Source organism: Anopheles merus, chromosome 3R (assembly GCF_017562075.2).
Source record: "Anopheles merus strain MAF chromosome 3R, AmerM5.1, whole genome shotgun sequence".
Taxonomy (NCBI): domain Eukaryota; kingdom Metazoa; phylum Arthropoda; class Insecta; order Diptera; family Culicidae; genus Anopheles; species Anopheles merus.
In genome coordinates this window covers 34,295,854-34,317,198 of record NC_054084.1, presented here as the reverse complement: position 1 = coordinate 34,317,198, position 21,345 = coordinate 34,295,854, and the positions used below count along the sequence as shown (strand labels likewise).

Here is a 21,345-nt window from a genome sequence, read left to right as displayed (position 1 = left end):
GAAAATCTGGAACTAGCTCATAGGCCAACAGTGAAGCAAATGTCTGAAATCGATGCAGGGACATATAGGAGTAAGACTTGAACAGTTTGGTCCGTCCAATTTCTTGGCTTCGCAGATGACTTGGCTTCGATGTGATAGAGGAGTTCCACTATCTAGGGACGTTTCTAACTTCAGAAAACGATATCCGCAGCGATGTCCGGAGAATGCATTGCACAGGGAAGTCGTGCATACTACCACTCTCACCATGTTCTAAGAACCTGAAGACTTTAAAACCCTACAAAACGTGAAATATATCTCGCAAACTAATTTTCCTGAAAGTCCGCTATAGCAGTGCTCTCCAACCTTTTGAAGTTCGCGGACCACTTGGTTTTGAAAATACCTTTGCCCCATTACATTTTGTAGACTTAGCTCAAAGTTTGTGATCAAGAATATGACTACGTCTGTTAACGCCACGGACCACAGGTTGGTAAGCACTCCGCTTAGGTACAAGTCTTGCAATGTTCATGATTGCTCTCCATATCCGGTTTAACTTTTCAGAATATCATATCGTAGGCCACCTTGAGATCGAACTGTACCTACCACAAGACCGTAATACCTTATGACCGGATCTAGTAAAAAACATTGAAGATGAGGCCGTGCAGTTTACTCATTCTCCTATTTTCATAACATTCACCTCCTTACAGCAGACAATACTTCCTCAGTTTGGTTGTACAAAGTAAGAACTGTTTTTATTTAAGTATATAGACCATACGCTGGCGAGGAGTAAAGTAAGTAAGTTCAATAATACATTACGAGATACATTTTTCTTGCTTTTGTTTGTTTGTGGGAATGTGTCTTGACTTAGCGACAGAAGTACGGCGGCGGGCCGCTACTGCCCGACTCACGGCGCTCCTTATTGAGCTTGGCAAAGAACTCGTTAATATCGTCGCGCGTCACGACCTGCTGGTTCGTGACAAACTGGTCCAGAAACTCGCGCAACCGGCTCGTCATGCGATTGTACTCCGTCAGCATATCGACCTGCGTAACCCGATCCAGCTGACCCAACATCTGCATGCCCTGCTCGTAGGCCGAACCGTTCGAGCCGTGCTTCTGCTTACCGACGTCCTCGTAATACTTCACCGTGTCCTGCTCGTCCAGCAGATACTCGACGTCATGCTTCTTGTACAGCTCGACGCATGCCTTACACTGGCACAGATACTTGCGCCATCCTTCGACCCAAAACGCTGCACCCTTCTTGTAGGCTTTCTCTCCATCCGCCACCACCACAGGTTTGGTGCAGATGTCCAGCGAAACTGCTGGTTCTTCCTTTTGCTTCTGTGGTTCCTCCCCTGTCGTTGCTTTCGAATCATCCAACCGACGTTGCTTTGGTTCGCTCGGTCCGGCTGTGTCCTGTGCTGCGTCATCATCAGCAGCGGCGTCAGCAGTAGCAGTAGCACCAGTGGCCGTTACATTCGATTCGTCCAACCCAGTTACATCCACCTGCACCGTATCGTCAAGCGACGTTTTGTTCGGGTCTTCAATTTTGCCCACATAATTCTGCAAAAACGGATTCGCCTCCATGCACCCACCGCACACCATCTCCCCGTAGTCCTTCGAGCTCTTTGGCTCGTCCAAGTCGAGGTGCCGCATGTGGTACCAATCCTCGCACACCACGCACTGGACCATTTCGTCCTGGACGTCATCGTCCGGATCCGGGTACGGCCGGTGGCAGACGCAGTACAGGCCGGAGAAGTTTTGATTGTACCGGTTCCGGTCGTTCGCTTCCTCCTTGCGCGGTTCCAGCTTGCACTTCACCTCCGGCATGCGCGGTCCACCGCAATCGCACCGAAAGTGACGCTTCGTGTACAGCTCCAGCAGCTCGTGATTGTCGTGGCACTGCAGCGAGCAGGCCAAACAGATGCCGCTGCGCTTCGACTCGATACCCCGCGCTTCCGGGACGCAGGTCAAACAGGCGTACAGTGCTTGCCGGCCAACGTATCCCTGTGGGAGAGAGACAAAGAGACAAAGAGAGCGAGCGTTACACTTTTTCCACGGGGACAACAATTTACGCATTCCACTACACCTACCTTCGGGTAGGTGCAATTCTTTTCGTCCGACCCACCCAACACGGCACGCGATGTTTCTTCCAGCTCTTCCTGCTCCTGCAAAATGTCCGGCATCGTCACGTAGGACGTATCCTGGTCTTGTTCCGCCTTTTGTTCCATCTTGTTAGCCCAGCTGTTCCTGCGGGTGTGAGAAAAAAATCGTTGCAGTCAATTAGCAAGCTTCCATCTTGTGGACTAGATCGTAGAAGAAAAAAAAAACATACCAGAACACTTCCTCTCCTTTACAAAATAGATAGCACTTATCGCACGAGTTTTAGCGAGCTGTTTTACGCAAAATTTAAAACATTCCACGCACAATGATGCGAACGAAATTTTAGGCAAAACAGTTTATCCAGACAAAGATTCCGCGAAATTGAGATGCACAAGCGCCAAACAAAATGCTCCCTGACAGCTGTCAAACTGGCCGGTATTGCTGTTTGCAGAATCGAACGCACTTGACCAAGATAAACACATTGCGTCAAATCCCGCAGGCCAAAACCCGGTTTTGCCCGAGCTCGCCAACGCTTCAAATCGGAGCGATTTTTCTTCGCTAGCAAGCGTTTTTGTAAGTCGTTGCGAGGGTTTTTGAGGGTTCAAGATGGTCACCAATAGGCTCGCGCTGGTGTGCGATTGTATTGGTGGCCAAAAAACATAAACACACAGCACGTCTCCCCTTTCATTATCACCCAGGGCTCCTTCATTTCATGTGTGTGTGTGTGCCATTTTACATATTCCCTCCGCCATCTCACTTGCTCATACATGTTCCGCTATTGCATCATCCGGTGGTGGCTTTTTATGTACTGTCTTTGTGTACTGTCTGGTGGCCTTGAGACGCAGGGAGAATCGGGTAAAGTCGGTATTGCACTTTTAACGGTGCGTTTATTGATGTATTTATTTCCCATGCTATACGGAGATCACACGAAGCGTAAACTTTGACGTAATTTCAGCCACATGATATAGGGTTGATCTTTTGACGGGAATTTTACGCTCTCCCATACAAACAAGCGTGTGTTTGAGTTTACGCTTCGTATGACGTCCGTACAAGGGCGGTGTCTGTGCTCTATTGCACGCAATTTTATCGGCGCTGTCAAACGCTTTCTCGATTCATATTGCGATTATTTGAATGATTTTAATAGTTTAACAACTGTGAAAAATTTAGTAGAGGTTGTTCCTCACAAAACGCCACACAATTAGTTTGACAGTTAAGATCACATCTGTCAAATCGCATACGAATTTCGTCCGATAAAATCGCATCTGATGAGCGTTGCTACGGGCCTAAACGGTCATCAACACAACGAAAGGCATATGGACAAAGGTGGACGAAGCGTTCGAGCGAGATGCAGCGACACTCGAACGTCAAAAACCCCTCGCTATGTTGTACGGGTAGCCGCGACAGAAAATCTGCTTCATAATTCCTTTCCGCTCCCAAAAGTGGGAGGCACGTCGTATCTCGGCAGAAGAACACCCCGTTCAGTTCCAATTCACACACAAACGCGTTGGCACACGCACACTGGGTTCGTCCGAAGCAGCGTTTTTCAGCTGCCCAAGCTGCTGCGTTTCATCAGAAGAAACAAAAAAGTGGCAAAAAAGCAGTAGTCGAACCAACCAGTGTCGCGTACCACCACCTCCTCCGTAGTACCCACTCTCTCGTAATACAGCGCGCGCGCGTGTGTTCGTGTGTGTGTGTGTGCTCTGGAATCACAAAGGTGCGAATTAAAAAAAGCTATCGAAACCTCGGAATCGTAAAGGGAAAGGTAATCTTCGATTTTGCTCGATGGTTGGTGCTACTGCTACAGTTGGTCGATGTGTTCCGGGTGTGACGGGGAAAGAGGGAGTGCGGTATGAAAAAAAGGGAATGGTACACACACAGTCCGCCTGTGTAGGGTACGGGTGCGTGTGTATGTGTGAAAAGCTTGCATAATTTCCCGATCTGCTGCTGCTGCTGCTGCTGCTGCCGCCGTGTGCCCCCCTTCTGTGTGTGTGTGTGGCTGTTCCCTGTTTGAACATGTCTAAGCAGGATCTAATTTTATCACCCCCTTTTTCTGCGTCGAAAAACGAAGCAAACTCTTTTTGTAAGGGAGCGATGGTGGCGGCAGATCTCAAGGCACTTGGCACACGTTGATGTGTGTGTGTGTGTGTGTGTGTGCAAAGAGAAAGAAGATCAGGTTTTTTAATCCATCATCGGTGATAGACAGAGAACGAGCGAATGGTGGAGGAGAGGTAGGGAAAAAGGGCGCTGATTAGATGGGTGTTATGTATAGCAAGAGTTTAGCTAACACACACACACAACCACACGCAGAGGAACCGAGCGCAAATTTGCTATCGAGTTTTTATTTTTCTCACCTTCACCGAAATGGTTATCGCTGCGCACGACAAACAAAATCGGTGAAGAGAAATGTCAGCAGCAGCAGCAGCAGCAGCAGAGCCCTTTCCGCTTGTCTCCATGGTTGTGTGGTTGCGATGGGGGAAAACGGCCATGAAGGGGGGACACACACCATGGGAGCTAAATGGTATCAAAGTGTGCGCGCAACCCATAGCGACCGAGCTGGCCGTAATGGTCGGGTGTGTGTGCATTCGTTATCTCTTTACCTTCCAATCTTTTCTCCACGATTGTGCGTGTGTGTGTGTGTGTGTGTGTGCATTTAAAAAGCCATAAAACCCCGAGTGATTTATAGTACGTTCGAAACTCCGGAAAATTTTAATAACGTTCGCGATATATCGCGAGCAAATAGCACTTTTGTCCCAGTTTTACTGCAACGCGCTGCTGCTGTATCGGTTTTGTGCGCAAATGCTACGCAAGAAGGAGAGCGCGGCGCTGTTCTCAGTGGTGTTGTGTTTTGCTGTTTTTCACTGAGTCATTGTTGTCGAAACACATGCGTTTGTGAAAGTGTGTGTGTGTGTGTTGTGTGTGCAAAACAGATCTTCCATTTGCACAACTGTAGCTCAGCAGCAACAGCAGTACCGAGATTCCACGGGGCCACTCTGCCGTCAAAATGGCGAAAAATCAGCAGCAGGCAGGCAACGGTGTGTGTGATAAACAATAAAAAAAACAACAACATGTGTGTTGTTGCCCAAAGCACACCACCTCCGCTTTAGCTGCAAAAATAGCCCCACAAAAAAGGGCGAAACGCACACAAAGTTGAAAGATTGGCGCTGAGCTCTCTCTCTCTCTCTTTCTCTTTGGTGTCTCTGCCCCGCTGGGGTATCAGATGGTGCATTGGTGGCGGATTGTTTGTTCGTAAACAGTTGCTTTTCACGACTGTCGGTTCTCGTCCTGCTTGTTGGACGTGATTTGACACACAATAGACGACGATCGATTTTCTGTCCAGGGTGAACACACTCGCACGCGCCACTCTCTTTACATTGGAGAGTGGACATTAATGGAAAAATCGATGGAGCGTTTTTTGTTTGCCTCTTCTCATGGCCATCTAAGATCGCAGGGGAAATTCGGATATGCTAGGGATTCCTTTTATCCAGTAAAACTGGGTTTCCGAGAGGACCTGGAACCCTCATTCTGCTCCCGTTGTCTATATTATGTCCATTTTCCTATACTTTTTCACATACCAGTACCATTTCCAATTTAAGGTGAACAGAACAAAAAAATCAATGCTCGTACCAAAACGGTGAGGATGCCATGGCAACGGATGCAGCGGAACAAGCGCCACACAATGAGACACTGTAAAAAAACGAAAAATTAAAATAACGCTCGGAGCTAACGCGTAACGCCAAATTCGCACGCCAAATGTGATGAAACGTTGCACGGTTGTGACGAAATAATAATGCGTTTTTTTATCATCTCTTTCTCTCTCTCTCTCTCTCTCTGGCTGACTCAGATGTCATTCGCAGTGGTACACACACACACATGTACAGTAGGCGGCGGCGATAACGCAAGAAGAAGTTTCAAAACATTGCGTGTGCTGCAAACAACGTGGCGCGGCTTCCGACAAGCCGCACAACCGTGCGCAATATGCTTTTCACTTGCAAAATCAATGTACCGTGTGGCACGCCAAATGGGAACAAAATATTCGTTTTCTGTCCGATCGTGGTGGTGGTGGGTCCTCCGTGTAAGTTACCGCATCCCGCCCGAGGGGAGGCCAATTTGTCCCAACCCAAACCAATCGAAGAAGATGGCGGTGGGGGAGAGGGGGTAGTGTAAGGCTTTAGTCCCCGCGTTATAACGCGCACACGAGAGTTACGGTTTCGCGAAAGTTAAGCGGTGGCGAATGCCCCCTTTCTACACCGACCGGAGATGGACGGGGAGGGAATTAATAAACCTCGCAACACGGGCTAGCGCGCCGAACCGCCATTCCGCTGGCCACTTCCGGTTCGGTTGCCGTGTGTGCGTGTGTGTGTGTGTACACCACACTGTAAGCCGTTAGAGCCCACCTTTTTCCACCTTTTAATCCACCATTTCCCCCCATAGGTGGCCGCCCGAAGAAGAAGAAACGTGAGGCACGATTACTGGGCGCTGCTGTTACATGCCCCGAAGGCTTTAGCGAGCACCAACCACCACCGCGTTAGAGAGGAAAAATACATTTGCCCAAATTGCGTAACGTCACTGGCTTCAACTGCCACCGCGCCACCAATCACGGTCGCAATTTATGGCCGCACACAATGCAATTATATTTCACGAACCTTCATTTCACTCATTTGGCACACAAGGGACACCACCACACTCAGCCATCAGCCTGCCGTTGATTTGGTTTTCGATTATTAGCGGGGGCCGCGCGGCCACACTGTCAATTTTTTGGTCGGCGGCGCGCTCGAAAGCGCCCGAAAATTGGAAATGCGAAGGAAAAGCGGTGTCTGGCGGCGGCGGCGGCGGTGTCGGCTGCTGCATTGTGTATTGTTTGGTTGCTGTGTGCGAGCGAACGGGTTGTGAAGAAGAAAAAAAATGAAAGTTAACCTTTTGGCCACTGCAGCTCGGTGAAGCGAGTAGCCTCCTTAACATACGATGCTGTCTAATATTATTATGAAGGGCACGATTTATGATCGAAATGCATAAACTATTGATCAACCAGCGTTTGAAATATGGATCACTGTTAAACCGAATAGATTATGCTTCAAGTCTTAATTTGCATAAAACTCTTGCTTGTCTATTGCGACGAAGAAGAAAAAGCAGCAGAACTCAATGCGCCGGCAGCATGTTTGCGAGATGATGGCGCCAATATAATTCAAACACAGCAAGAACAACGGCAACCGACGAGCATCACCATCATTCAGTACATCGGTGTTTTTCTTCCACCCCCCTCCCCCCCCCCCCCCTTACCGTGTCCATTCTGACCTACTTTTGTGCGCCACGCTCTTCTTCACAAGATATGGTACAAGCTGCGCCAAACACAAATCCAATCTCAGGGAAGAAGAAAGAGAGCAGCCGATCAGGTACTCTAACCAGCATCATTACACCACTTGCCATTGTTTGCGTCCGCTTGCAGCCTACAGCATCTCGTTCGTCTTTAATTGATTGTTGTCTGGGGCAAAAAAAAGCAAAAATCCTAACCAACCCCCCAACAAACTTCACACAGCCCGCTGTTTACAACACAGAAGCGACAAAAATAAACACACTATCTCTCACACGAACATACATACAAACACCCCATCATGCCACCCCCGCCAGTAGTGGGTGTGGGGGTGTCTATTGAATATGCTGCTAGAGCACACACGCCCGGAGGACAGTGGACAGAAAGCATTAGAGCATCATACATCACGCACTCCTTCCCTCGGGAGCGAAAAAAAGCGTGTGTGTCAAGTGGTCGCGCAAAAACTCGCGCAAAAAAAACAGTACCAGCGCGTATGATGCTCCCGTGCACGATCACATCGAAGCAGGCTATTTTGGGACGATCCTGCCCAAAAGGCTAAGAACGATATGCAGGCACACCCAGCAGCATCAGTTATTACACACGGCGAGCGGTTGTGTTTTCTCATGGTGGAAATCTGTTTTTTCGTGTGACAGTTTGCGTACTGAACGGCTGTCGTCAAACCCAATTTAAAGTACGAATTTACAGAGCCGTCAATATCTCGTGGGTGTTAAAGGGGGATAAGTAGCAGTGGGGAGAATGAAGTAATTAGCAGAATTTTGCCCAACTGTTTTTGTGTTGTTTTGTTTTACGTTAACTACGCTTTTTACTAATTTTGATGTGTTTTTTCTTTACCCGTTTTAGCTTTGGATTGGAAAACAACAACCCAACATAGTTCGCAGGCGGAGAGAGCAAACCGCAATTTGTAACCATCTTGAAACACATTCGCCTTCTTGATCATCATTCGATTGGCACACACGCCGGCAGGCAGACTGGCAAGAAAACCAAGCAGCAGTCGCTTGTGCGTGTGTGTATTGGACGGAGTGCTAGTTTCATGTTTTTGGATCACTGAAAAGAAGAAAAGAAAAACCGCGTGCCTCTATTTGGAAAAGCGTAGTGCTGCATCGCACTGGATATAGAACCGTGCAAGTGAGTGTGTGTGTGTGTGTGGGTGCTGGTTTTGCGCAAGTGTTTGTGAGGCACAGTGAGGCACTGGTTTTTCCGACCGAAAAAAAAAACACAGTGCAAAACACTTTATATAGTGGAAATTTAGTGAAAATCATCCCTCCACAGCTGAAAATTGGATGTAAAACGGAAGTATCAAAAGCAGTTCATTTAGCCGAAAAACAAGTTAATCCCTTTCCCCTAAATTAAGAAGGGTGCGCACTGGTTTTGAGAAGAAATCGGTCTCATATGCCCCATCGTCGACAATGGCATAAAACGGGGGCAAAACAACAACAAAAAATCAACGAGTGCGTGAAGAAGAGGCCGGGCGCGGTCGGGTGTATGGTGAACCGTTGGCAGACGTCGTGTAGCAAACGGGTAATCACAACCATCGAAAAAGAGCCCTCCCTCCCCCTTCCGATCAGTAGAAAGAACGAAGACACGAAGATCGTCGTTTGAAGGATTCGCTGCTGCTGTGTGCAGCAAAAAAAAAAGCGCACACACTGCGTGAAAGGTAAGTTTGATCAGTTTACCTTAACTTAATGTTACTTTTTTAATACTTTACTTTAAGAAACGAACGGACAAACGCGTTGCCAATATGCACATGCACACGGAAGGCATGGTTTTGGAAGTATGGATTAAAAACACTGCGTGTTGCTGCGATCGAGTCACGAACGAGGTGACAGAATGTTGGTGTGCGCAACTTTCGCGCTTTGTCTCGGTGCACACCGCGCGCACGCGGTAATAACTTAGCTCTACCAAAGTCGCGTGTGTCTGTGTGTCTGTCTGTCTGTATGTCCGTATTGCCACCTATTAAACACATTTTAATGGTGGCCCTATGGCCGCGCTGTGAGAGATTGTTACTTATGCCAGAATCACGCAGCCGCGCATGCACTGCATCGACACCGTGTGCGCGCGCGAAGGGGCAAAGAATAAATAAATATAAAGCGCAATCATCGCACAACCGCACGATGCACCCCCTATCCCGGGCTCAAGGCGGTTCGGGTGGAGAGCAAGTCGTTTGGGGAGTAGCGGGCGTTTGCTTGCATGCAAAGCACAGTTTCTTAACGGTCATGCTAATGCCTGGGCCTCAAAGTCGAGCGAGGAATCAAAACCAGATTGTACACACCAGAGGGAAGGGTGCAATTTTGGAATCCGCAACACGTGTGTGTGTGTGTGTTCGCACACACATACGCATTAGAATGTGTGAGATATGCGAAATAATCGGCGCAGTGTGTTGTGCTGCTCGGTTTGTTTCACACTTCCTCGACGGAGTGTGTGGAGTTTCGGTTACTCCGGCGCTATATCAGCCGACGCGGCGTGATTGAAGCGCTTTTGAGAGCGCAACCATAGACACACATACACACACTACTGGGCTATTACGCGCTGTCCCTACTAATTCGCGCAATCCATAGCTCACAGCGGAACGGCGGTGTTTGTTGCGCATTGAAACACGTGTTTCAATTGGTGCTGCTGCTGCTGCTGGGACGGACGAGAGCGTGCGCGCGCAGCTGCGTCGCGCTTTTCGCGCGGGTGGAATGTCCTGAAGAATTCAATGTCAAAACAGTTCGAGGTCTGCCCCTTTTTGTGCCCTACGGTGCAAGCGGGGAAGGGATAAGGGGTACAGAAAGATAAGAGGGCGCGTGGAAGCCGTTTGTGAGAGACGACACGGAAACACAATACGACAATGTGTGTGTGTGTAGGTACGCTATGGCCACGGCAAGACGCATTAGAAGACAATGGAGACGACGATGCGGCGTGGTGTTTGCCTATATTCGGTTAAACAGGTGGAAGAGCTCCCACCCCTTTCTAGCTCCACCTTCTGGCTAACTGTTCTTTTTTTTGCGCAAAAGAATAAAACACGCCGCGGCGGGTTTTCGGTGTGACGCGTGGGTTTTGGGACGTGTTTTTTTTCTCTCCCCCAACACAGCACTGCGTAAGCACGCCCCAGGGCGCAACACTGTAGCACAACCGGTGTACACACACCCTGCCAGTGTGCGCCGTTAATTCTTTGCGCAGTAAGATTCTCTCATAGTGCCACAGCGCAACACCTATAACACCTCCTCACCAAAGTGAGCTTTTTTGTTGGAGTGGTCGTCGCTCCGTTAGTGTTGTGGCGGCTCTGTGCGGAGTGCGGGGGGTAGAACGCCACAAACCAGTCGAACTCGAACGCTCCGTTGCTCAAGTTTTGCGATCTTCTTAGAGTATTTATTGGCCACAGTCGCATTTACCGTATTTGCGTATCTGCAGAGTATCGTGTACCGTACCCCACACTCTGAGGCTTTACGTACGCACCCGCTATTGCGTGCTCTGTCCTCCGAGAACTCGTTTTTGTGGCGTTACGTTTCCGTGACCCTTAATCGCGATCAACGAATGCAAAACATTACCCGTTTTTTTTTTTGCTTCTGTCGTTGCTGTCGGCCATGAATTTAAGAACTGTTGGTCCTCCCTGCCACTGTTCCCCATCGCTCTCTGCGAGTGTCAGTTTGAAGTAACGTCCAAGACACCACAAGACACCAAAGGCAAGCACATTTTGTTGTTGCTGGTTTGTGCTGGTGTTACTGCGGCATACTTTTGCGACCTCAACGAAGAGGGTAAACCCTCTTACCCCCTTAAAGAACCGGAGTCGAGTCGTGGTGGTTTAACTGTTGTAGTTGAGTGGCAAAGAAGAAGGCTGATGAGAAGGGGACACCGAACCTTACGTCTCGGGTTAATGTGTGTAACGTCGTGTGATGATGATGATGATGATGGCGTGGTGTTGTGGTGGTGGTCTACTTGCACAATGATGACCTTCTTCTTCCCGGCGGAGCTTAGAACGGCGCGGAGGCTTTCGAACTGAAACAAAAAGGCCCGAGTCACTTTCCTGTGTAACTTGTTTCCCTTCCAGATGCGCGCATGGTGGTTTGTTTTTGTTTGGTTGTTTTGCCCTCATCCGGGACAACTTTCTTTTCCACCTCCGTTCCAATCCCCCCCACCGTGCCCCGAGTCCACCTTCATTATCTCTCGGACTTTTGTTGCCCGCCCAGCACTCAGCTGCGAAGGTCGCCGTGAAAGAGCTCCCACCCAGAAGGGCACCGATTCGCCGTTACCATTTTATGCACCGGAAGGCTGGTGTTAAATTCTCACCTAAACCCAGCGTTCAGATATTACATACACACACGAGTAAAAAGCTCCCTTTCTCTGCCACCGCATTAATATGATGTGTTCAGTAGCGCAAAAAAAAACATACATAAAGACCAACAAAACAACGTGACTCTCTAGAGAGACCGTCCGTCCGTTCGTGGTTGGAATTAATAAATTACCCTTGTTCGCATCTGGCATTTGGTTGCTGTTGCGGTGTGATGTGTACATCAACCTCTCGAGCGCAACCAGCTGTGTAGAGAGCCCCCCGATGTTGCTGCAAGCTTGTTTTTATGACCGACCGACCGGACTTCTGGCAACTTGGTGGCAGAAAGGAGTGTGGCTGAGCAAACGGGGGGGGGGGGGGGGGGGTTCTGCTCAAAACTCAAATGCGAGTTGGAGGTGATGGTGTACCCTTGTATACACCCAAAATTATGAGATCATTCAAGCATAAAGAGAGTTGAGCTTTTGCTCCTTCCAACCAACTCAAACCACCTCCGAGGAGGATGAAGTGGTGGATCTTGTGTATGAAAGAGCGAAGAAAGGGAGTCTTTGCCCCTTTTCCGCCTTACTGAGCACAACCGCACAACTTGTGGATGACTCGGTTTGTGTGTGTGTGTGTCAATTCCACTTAGTTTGCCTGCTGTGTTGCTACATTGTTCCAACAACTTTGGTCGGAGTTGCACTCTTCCGAGTCCAAGATCTTCCGGAAGTTGTCTTATAAAGTGTGTTGTGTGACTGTCGGCCGTGGTCTCTCCTCTATTGCGAGAGTGTCTGAGTGTATATCTCCATTGGTGGTAAGCCACACAGTCTTCCCGGTCATGATCATGATGTTTACCTTTTTAGCCTGGCCTCGTAATGTAAAGAAAGCCATCTCACAACGCTCCTCTTACCTTCCTTGTTGCATGATCACGAAATGCATTCAAAGATCTCTCCCGCGTTTGCAGTTGACTACGTTCGAGAGGGAAACGACGAGAGCTTACAAGACGACTGTGTGGCTGTCTGTTTGTGTGTGAGGGCTAATGAAATCGCTTCGCTTGAACTGTTCGTCTCCTAAAGTCAGGGAGAGAGAGAGAGAGAGAGAGAGAGAGAGAGAGAGAGAGAGAGAGAGAGAGAGAGAGAAAGGGAAGGGACAAAAGACCAGACACAGTCGTGTATAATGCGGAAGAGATCTTCCCATGTCAAAGTGAGGAGAGGGAAGTGTGATGACGGCTTGCGGTGTGGCGATGGAGGCCCTCATTTCTTAACCCATTGGAGATGCTTCCGTAACCTACTAAAACCCCGGCCGCTTTCCGTCGTACTCCTGGCCCGCTGGTCTTTGTGTGTGGGTTTGATGACTCTTCTTATGTTAAATATTCATTATTAGCTCTAAAAAGGAACAACGGTGCTTCTTTGCAAATAAACGGTTGAAGTGAGCGGTGTACAGGAAAGAAAGAGAGGAAAGAACTATCTTAAAACTTTGTTTAATAAAAATGATATATCTGGAGCTCCTATCTCTCTTGATCAGACTTTTGCACAAACTGTGACTCATTTCTGACACAAGTTTCGGTTGAGCTCCGGAAACACTGGCGCACGGCTTTGTGCAATGGAAACTCCCCGGCAGTGGTTTCTTCATTGCTTGCTTTCGGCATGGAATTTACCCAAGGCTACTCGGCAACGATCAAACTGTAGCCGCTTCGCGAGTTCTTGGGTCCGTTCGCGCGCACGCCTCTCTGTTACATTTGCAATTGACAACAACCACCGCATTTCATTGATTTAATAAAACTCTACTGATGGAAATGGGGGAAAATAAAAGTAGCTACATCAATACGCGCCACTAAACGCTGCTGTGGTGTGGTCCTGTTGTTGTTGGTGGTGGTCGTCGTCCCCCTTTGCTCCGGATGACAGTTACGTGGTGTTTTATTTCCCATCTTTCAATCGTCAGAGTCACCACCTGGGCACCACAGACCTTCGGCGAAGAAGGCAGTCATCATCATCATCATCATCGCCCACCTCGGGGTCGCTGTATTGATCAAACGGAACGGAAATGAACTCCGGAACGGCAGTAGGAGTTCGGCGTGTGGCGGTCGCCGAAGCTGCTCCTTATTCTCTGATCCACGTTTTCGGACACGCGCCCGTGTGACCCTGGCGAGGCAGGTAGGCCCCAGGTGTGTGCTGTGTGCGAAAGACTGGCTATTGACCGGAGATTTTAGACTTTTATTCCACGACTGGATTCACTTCAAGGCCGCATGATTTTTTGTTGTTGAGGTTGTTGTTGCTCCATCCGATGCTTTTGATTCTTTGACCGAGCTACAGTGTGGTTCAAATCAATTCTCTTCTTCGTGTGCTTTATATATCGGTCGATATACATCAATTTGTTTTGCGGGGAACATTGGCTCAAGCTTTTTGCTCCTTTTCCCCCGCCAAATTTCTGGCAGAATAATAATCGGATCCCCAGCAGAGCATGAGGAGCTGACGAATACACTAATAGCCGTCAATAAAGAAAATGATGATTCTATTGAACCTATTACTACTACTGGCCTGTTGAAAGGCAGGAAGAAGTATCTGAAGAAGAGTAGGCATTAATTCGATTTTTGTTGTTTGTCTGTTTGAAAAGGTTTTGTTTTTATCTAACAATCACACATAACCGGTCCCCCCAGGGCAGGCAGAGGCAGGCTTGGATAAGAGGTTGGCTCTGGTGGGAAGAATCAAGAAAGCTGAGCAATTAATGCAACTAATACTGCTGCTAATTACTGTGCGGTGCGTTTTGTTGCCATTTTCGTGTATTGTGTGTGCGTTTCGTTTTTTTTTTGTTGTGCCAAATTTTTATCTATACTCACACATTTCTTGGATGCGCTTTTCGCAGTATTTTTTCTTTGCTGGGGTTTTTTGGTGTGATCAATCACATTTGCAGGGTCTGAGCTAATACCGCTTGAGTTACGTACGGCGCTGTAGATCGCTACTATCCGGCAATAGGTTACGCATACTACCACCACCACCACCATCCTCCTCTCCACAGTTTATAAGGGTAGGAAAACTCGAGGAAGCCCCTAGCACACAGGCTTATTCAACTGAGCGGATTTGTGGATGATACGGGCTAGAGCGAGTGCGGGGTGGCGTGCGCGCGTGTGAGCAAAACAACGAAATATATAGGAAGTTATCAGGGCGAGATTTTTCAAGTGTGCATTTGTGGGAAAAGATAAGGATGAAAGTAACACTGGCGAGGCTTTTTTTCCTTTCGAACATCATAAATTGTCTGATGAATTTCGTATTTTATACGAACCATCTGGCCTAAAAAGAAATTACGGGAACACGGGGCACTGAGGGCGATGCACCTTTTGCACCAATTTATGCTATTATAAGATAAAATTATGTGCGTCCAAACCATAATTTCAAAAGTCCCCTGGAATTATTAATGCCTTAAACTTGAAATTCTTAGATAATGTCTGTCAAAAAGATTTTTTATTTATAGTGACTTTTGTCCTTATGAACAGTTTCGTCACTTGATTGTTGATAAATGCAAACCTCATCTTCTAGAAGAAAGGATCCTTGCATGCCTATGATTCATAGGCATTATCCAAGCATTTCCGGTTCAAAAACTTTTTGTGAACGCTCAATAAATCGTGAAACGAATCCAAACATTTCGGGAAGTGTCTAAAAATTATCGGACAAAAAAAAACACGAAAAACTTTGCAATTATTATATTGTGAAACGATAAAGTGCCACTAAATGTCTCATTCATTCTTGAAAGGTCGTCTTAATAAACTCAGGCACTGAGAACCGTTCTAAACATTTGATTGCATTGGAAATTACATCTGTGTAACATCTGTGTCTGTGTAACATTGCCGGTATGGAGAGGTGGGTTGGGTGCCCTAATTGCCCCGGGCTCCCCTCTCACCAAGCTAGTCTGTAATGGAGTAGTAGGTCGCTATGATTCATGCCAGTGATAAATCAATAAACTTTGATCAACAAACATACCCTCAAACCTCGTGGCGTGTGAAGGGACCACACAAACCCGCTGCTAAAACCTCTGAAGGCAGCAGTAGTTGACCTTCGAAATGAATAAGGACATATGTTGCCCCCTGTTGTAGTATGTATGGCCGCTGTCCTCTCCCGGTCGCTGCTTATCAGAGATAACCGCTGTTTGGCCTCCGGGGCGCTCGCGTGTTCCATTTCTTTTTGCTGATCCTTCGCCTCAATACAACAGCATAAGATTGTAGAAGCTGTGTGTGTGTGATTGCTGTGTAAAGAAAAAAATAATTTCCATTACGACAACGCCAAGACACAGAGCGAGAAGAGGAGCAAATTATGAGGAACCGTTTCTATCGTTGGTATTGATTATATTTCTCATAAAAATAGACAGCAGCGAGAGGAGGAAGTTTGTGTTGGCTGCTGTCGCGCACGTGCCTTGATGGGCGCCCGGCTGCACCCTCTCCCTTTCCCGCTTATTAGACCCTTCGTGCATGGTACGACGAGCGCCGTCTGTTTGTGCAGCGTGCATATTTGTTGTTGCAACATCAACCTACTCCACCACCACCAGCAGCAGCAGCAATATTGAACAGCAACAATCGCTCGAGCGTGCCCACCATGCAAAAAGGGCTACTCGGTTATGTTTTGCCACTTCTCACTAGCCATGGCATGCTACAGTATGTGTGTTGGTTCCTCGTTGGTGGTCACAAACACGACGCGGGCTGGCTCTGGAGCGTTTGTTGGCTGGCTTGCTTTGATCGGTTACACAACATCGGGCTTGATCGCGAGCGACGTGTCGAGTTTCACTTTGCCGAAAATTCCCCAGCACGGAAGGTGGGAGCGCACGCTTTCGTCATAGTTGCGCCATTGGAAGTGGCCGCCCCATCGGATGGCTGTGGCGGTTGCTGTCTGGCCTTTTGGAGCGGCGGTTCGTTAATTCCCCGACCCAGTGGCGGTGGCCACTTAGACACTGTGTGCACGTTGCTCTGCCACGCCATCGATGGTAAAAATAGGACTGAAATAACGCACTTCTGGCCTTTTAATACGACATTACGCGGCCGCTGATGGGGCATCTCCGTTTTAAAATTAACGATCTAATGCATCTCTTTCCCTTTCTCTCTTTCTTTCCAGATGGGAGACGTCGATCCTGAAACACTTTTAGAATGGCTCTCGATGGGTCAGGGAGACGAGCGCGACATGCAGCTGATTGCGCTGGAGCAACTCTGCATGCTGCTGCTCATGTCCGACAATGTAGATAGATGTTTTGAAAGGTAGGGCTGGTGATGATGCTGCAATGGAGCCAGTGTGTATGTGCATTATGGCTAAACAATCGCCCCCTCCCCCTCTCTTTTCGTTGCAGCTGTCCACCGCGAACGTTCCTGCCCGCGCTGTGTAAAATATTTCTCGACGAGCTGGCGCCGGAGAATGTGCTCGAGGTGACGGCCCGCGCCATCACGTACTATCTGGACGTGTCGTCGGAGTGTACGCGCCGGATCGTCGCCATCGATGGGGCGATCCGCGCGATCTGCAACCGGCTCGAGGTGGCCGACCTCGAGAGCCGCACGAGCCGCGACCTGGCCGAACAGTGCATCAAGGTGCTGGAGCTGATCTGCACGCGGGAGGCGGGCGCCGTGTTCGAGGGCGGCGGCCTCAGCTGTGTGCTCGCGTTCATCCGCGACAGCGGCTCGCAGATCCACAAGGACACGCTGCACTCGGCGATGGCGGTGGTGTCGCGGCTCTGCACGAAGGTGGAGCCGTCGGGCGCGAACGTGCAGACCTGCGTGGAGAGCCTGAGCACGCTGCTGCAGCACGAGGATCCGCTCGTGGCCGACGGGGCGCTCAAGTGCTTCGCCTCGGTGGCGGATCGGTTCACGCGCAAGGGCGTGGATCCGGCCCCGCTCGCCGAGTACGGGCTGGTGAGGGAGCTGCTCCAGCGGCTGAGTAATGCCGCCGGTGGGCCACAGATTTCATCGAGCGGTGGCGGTGGCAGTGCTGCGATCTCCTCCAGCCTGGGAACAAACTCATCCACGCACCCGGAATCATCGCCGTCCGCGGCACAGCTGTCGTCGTCGGCGCCTAAGTCAGCGCAGGGCGCGATGGAGGCGGGCCGATCGAGCCAATCGATCGCAACCACGATCTCGCTGCTGTCGACCCTGTGCCGCGGCTCGCCCTCGATCACGCACGATCTGCTCCGGTCCAATCTGCTCGAGGCGATGGAGCGCGCGTTCAAGGGCGACGAGCGGTGCGTGCTGGACTGCATGCGGCTGGCTGACCTGATTCTGCTGCTGCTGTTCGAGGGCCGGCAGGCACTGGGGCGGGTCGGTGGATCACAGGGTCAGCTAGCGCCGCGTGTTCGGCGGGCCGATTCCAGCACAGAGCGCACCCACCGCCAGCTGATCGACTGCATCCGCAGCAAGGACACGGAGGCGCTGATCGAATCGATCGAGTCGGGCGGCATCGACGTGAACTGTATGGACGATGTCGGGCAGACGCTGCTGAACTGGGCGTCCGCCTTCGGGACGCTCGAGATGGTGGAGTTTCTGTGCGACAAGGGCGCGGACGTGAACAAGGGCCAGCGCAGCTCGTCGTTGCACTACGCCGCGTGCTTCGGGCGACCGGGCATTGCCAAGGTGCTGCTGAAGCACGGTGCCAATCCGGATCTGCGCGACGAGGACGGCAAAACGCCACTGGACAAGGCGCGCGAACGGCCGGACGAGGGCCACCGGGAGGTGGCCTCGATCCTGCAGTCGCCCGGCGAGTGGATGATGGCGGCAACCCGGTCCGATGTGAAGTGCGGCGACAGTGGCGATGAGACGGGCGGTGCTGGTGGTGTCGGGGAACCGCGGGGCGATCCGGAGATGGCGCCGGTGTATCTCAAGTTTTTCCTACCGACATTCTGCAAAACTTTCCAAAGCACAATGCTTGCTAGCGTGCGTAGATCTAGCTTAGGTGAGTGTTAGTGGTGTGAGTTTTTGGGAGAAAGGTGTCTTTCAACTAATCGCGTTTCCTTTTCCGTTACAGGACTTATCAAGAAAATGATCCAGTATGTACAGCCGGAGGTGCTCTCGAAGCTCTGCTCCTCCGAGGGTCTGCAAAGTTACGAGCAAAGCCTAGGCACGCTTCTAGTCGAAGTCATCGCAAGCGTGCTGGACAATGAGGTATGTGTTGGTTGGTGACGAAAGGGCATTGAATACGTTTCTCAGTTCCTCTTTCCAACCAAGCTTCAACCAAAATCGACACCCATGGCGCTACTTTTGATTGGATTTCCTCGTTCTTTTCGGATCGCTGTGCTTGGTGAAATTGCTCAAAATTTGGCATTACTCAATCGTGCACATAAACAGTCTCATTTGAAGAACTCTCACCTTCTTTTTTTGGCTGGAATCGCACTCGCTCTCAGTCTCTACACGATCCATTTCTTCCCAACCATAATCGTGTGCCGTGTGCCGTGTGTACGAAATGTGGCGAAGTACTGTACTAAAGCGTCGAAAACTTTCCATTCGGGCCTTACTCCCTTACCCCTTTACAGATTAGCTACAGCTGGCCACCGTTGAGCCAACCCTCCACCGCGTTGCCGGCGTACTATCCGCCCCTTCCTCCGCCGTCACCGCCGATCCTAACCGTCGCGCGCCATAGTTCTAGTAGCGTTAGCCATAGTCTCCTAACCAAGCACAGCTGCGCCGAGCGGTTGAGCAAGTTTGTGCAGGCCAAGCGACAGCGGCGCAATTCTAGCAGCTACATAATACCGCCGCCGCCACCGCTGCTACCGTTGACACCGCCACCACCGAGCGCCACCCCGGCAAGGGCAAACGACTCGGACGAGGACGCGGATGAAGAGTGGGCCGGTGCCTCCGCCGGTTCGAAAAGCAATAACAATAGTAGCGACCGCACCACCACCACCAATCCTCGCAATCGCACCCAAAGCAATTGGTCAGATCTTAGCATTGCGGTAATGATAACGTCTCTCTTGCCCCCTTCCCATTTTGTGTTTCTTATCTTTCTTTCTTTTTTCTTTATGGTTTATTCCTATCGCCGGCACCAGTTTTATAATCCAATTTATTGTTTGCGTTAATTTTTGCGCATTTGTTTTTTTTCTAAATCGTAGCGAATTGAATTAATATTACATTGGAAGCGCATAATCATTGGCGGCTCGGTGCTTTATTTAATATTCAAAAATTGATGTGTCACATGCCATTTGTAAAATAATGCTCGTCGCTTCACATAGGCAGTTAATTTGGCGAAAAATGTGTTTAAAAGTTCAATCATTCTCTGTTTCGCAGAACCATATTTTGCATCTCTTCTTCTTCTACTTCTTGCTGGCTAATGGGACGATGACGATGTGCGCACGGTTTGCTTTTTTTTATTAGACAAAATTGATAACACACACCAATCAATGATTTCGTTAGTCAATTATGAGTTATTTTATTATGTTTCTGTACCCCTTTCTCTCTCTTTATTTCTCCCTACGTAACCAGAGCGTTAAAATTAGGCAATTAAAATGCTTGTAAATTAGCTTGCAGAGCAGCAGAGTGTGAAAGTGGAGCTTTTTTTAAATATAAAATTTGGTTATGCTGTCCCCTACATGATTCCTGTTCAAATTCTGCACTTTAACAACCTTCTCCTACTCCACCGCACACTGTCAGGCCAGAGAAAATGCGATCCCTAACGGTGGATCAGACCAGTTGCTTTACATTTGCGATGATCGGTGAAATTGATATCCCCTCTTCTCCCTATTGTCTATCTCCCCTTCTCTCTCTCTCTCTCTCCCTGTTGTTATTGCTTTAGTTTTTCAGCAAAGATACAGTATTTGCCAGAAGAGTGTGGCTGGCTGGCTGGTTAGCACACACCCCCCCAGCCCCAACTACTATCTGTCACGCGCGTCTGCATGCTGGATGTTGTGCTGCGTGTGTTTGTTTGTGTGTTTTTGAATGTGTCGTTTTTAGCCGCTTTCCTTTTGAGAACCCGGGAATGTTTGTTTTGTTTTCCAAAGTTCTGACGCGTGACTTATTATGAAACCGTCTTTTTTTTTCTAATCTTACCATATTTTTTCTACAATCTCTTCCTCCTCTTTGCTACCGATTCTTCGCTTACCCCTCCCCAGGATGACGAGGATGGCCATCTGGTGGTGCTTACGATCGTGCAGGAGCTGATGTCGAAAACGCAAAACGATTTCCTCGACCATTTCGCGCGGCTGGGCGTCTACACCAAGGTGCAAGCGCTGATGGGCGAGCCCAGCTTTGATGGTAACGACAATAACGATGTAATTAAATCGACATCGGACGACGCGAAATCAGCAGCAGCAGCATGCTCCTCTACTGATGCCTCCGGTGTCGTGACGGTAACGCCGGGCGCTCCGACAGTAACTACTGCGCCCGGTGGCACCGCCAGTGCTGCGGTCGCCGTAGAGGACGCGAAGGAGATACTGCACGGCAAGGCGTACCATTGGCACGACTGGAGCATCTGCCGCGGACGGGACTGTCTGTACGTGTGGTCAGATTCGGCGGCACTGGAGCTGTCGAATGGATCGAACGGATGGTTCCGCTTCATACTGGACGGCAAACTGGCCACGATGTACTCGAGCGGCAGTCCCGAGAACGGTAGCGATAGTACGGGTAAGTTTTTTGTCAATTATAGATAACAAAAGCATAATTTCAATGCTGGAAAGAGTGTCTCAACGGTCAGTGCTGCAAAATGTCATGAGCATCACGAGATATTCACCAACGAAAACAATCTAC

The 21,345-nt window shown here is 49.4% G+C and overlaps 2 protein-coding genes and 1 long non-coding RNA gene across 10 annotated transcripts in view; 1 reads left to right on the top strand and 2 right to left on the bottom strand.

Moving 5' to 3' along the window:
- Nucleotides 1-707: 707 nt before the first annotated feature.
- Nucleotides 708-2,523, bottom strand: LOC121597512 (putative E3 ubiquitin-protein ligase UBR7). Its single transcript, XM_041923325.1, has 3 exons — nucleotides 2,309-2,523; nucleotides 2,067-2,223; nucleotides 708-1,980 (listed from the first exon to the last, which is right to left on the bottom strand). The coding sequence occupies exons 2-3, from the start codon at nucleotides 2,202-2,204 to the stop codon at nucleotides 841-843; spliced, it is 1,278 nt and encodes a 425-aa protein (XP_041779259.1). The 5' UTR covers nucleotides 2,205-2,223; nucleotides 2,309-2,523; the 3' UTR covers nucleotides 708-840.
- A 974-nt stretch (nucleotides 2,524-3,497) lies between these two features.
- LOC121597936 (E3 ubiquitin-protein ligase Ufd4) overlaps nucleotides 3,498-21,345 on the top strand; it is a 28,522-nt gene continuing 10,674 nt past the window's right edge. For 2 of the 8 annotated variants that reach the window (XM_041924274.1, XM_041924273.1), the window contains exons 1-4: nucleotides 16,745-16,884; nucleotides 16,974-18,562; nucleotides 18,635-18,771; nucleotides 20,712-21,222. In XM_041924274.1, coding sequence (XP_041780208.1) covers nucleotides 16,745-16,884; nucleotides 16,974-18,562; nucleotides 18,635-18,771; nucleotides 20,712-21,222 — 2,377 coding nt within the window. Of the gene's footprint in view, nucleotides 3,839-7,766; nucleotides 8,146-8,245; nucleotides 9,060-16,744; nucleotides 16,885-16,973; nucleotides 18,563-18,634; nucleotides 18,772-19,139; nucleotides 19,560-20,711; nucleotides 21,223-21,345 lie in introns of those variants that run through there. The other 6 variants (XM_041924268.1, XM_041924269.1, XM_041924266.1 and 3 more) reach the window with 6 other exon arrangements.
- LOC121597946 lies at nucleotides 15,045-19,132 on the bottom strand. The gene is made up of 3 exons (XR_006005488.1): nucleotides 18,976-19,132; nucleotides 15,623-15,884; nucleotides 15,045-15,551 (listed from the first exon to the last, which is right to left on the bottom strand). It is a non-coding gene; the product is annotated as an uncharacterized LOC121597946 (long non-coding RNA).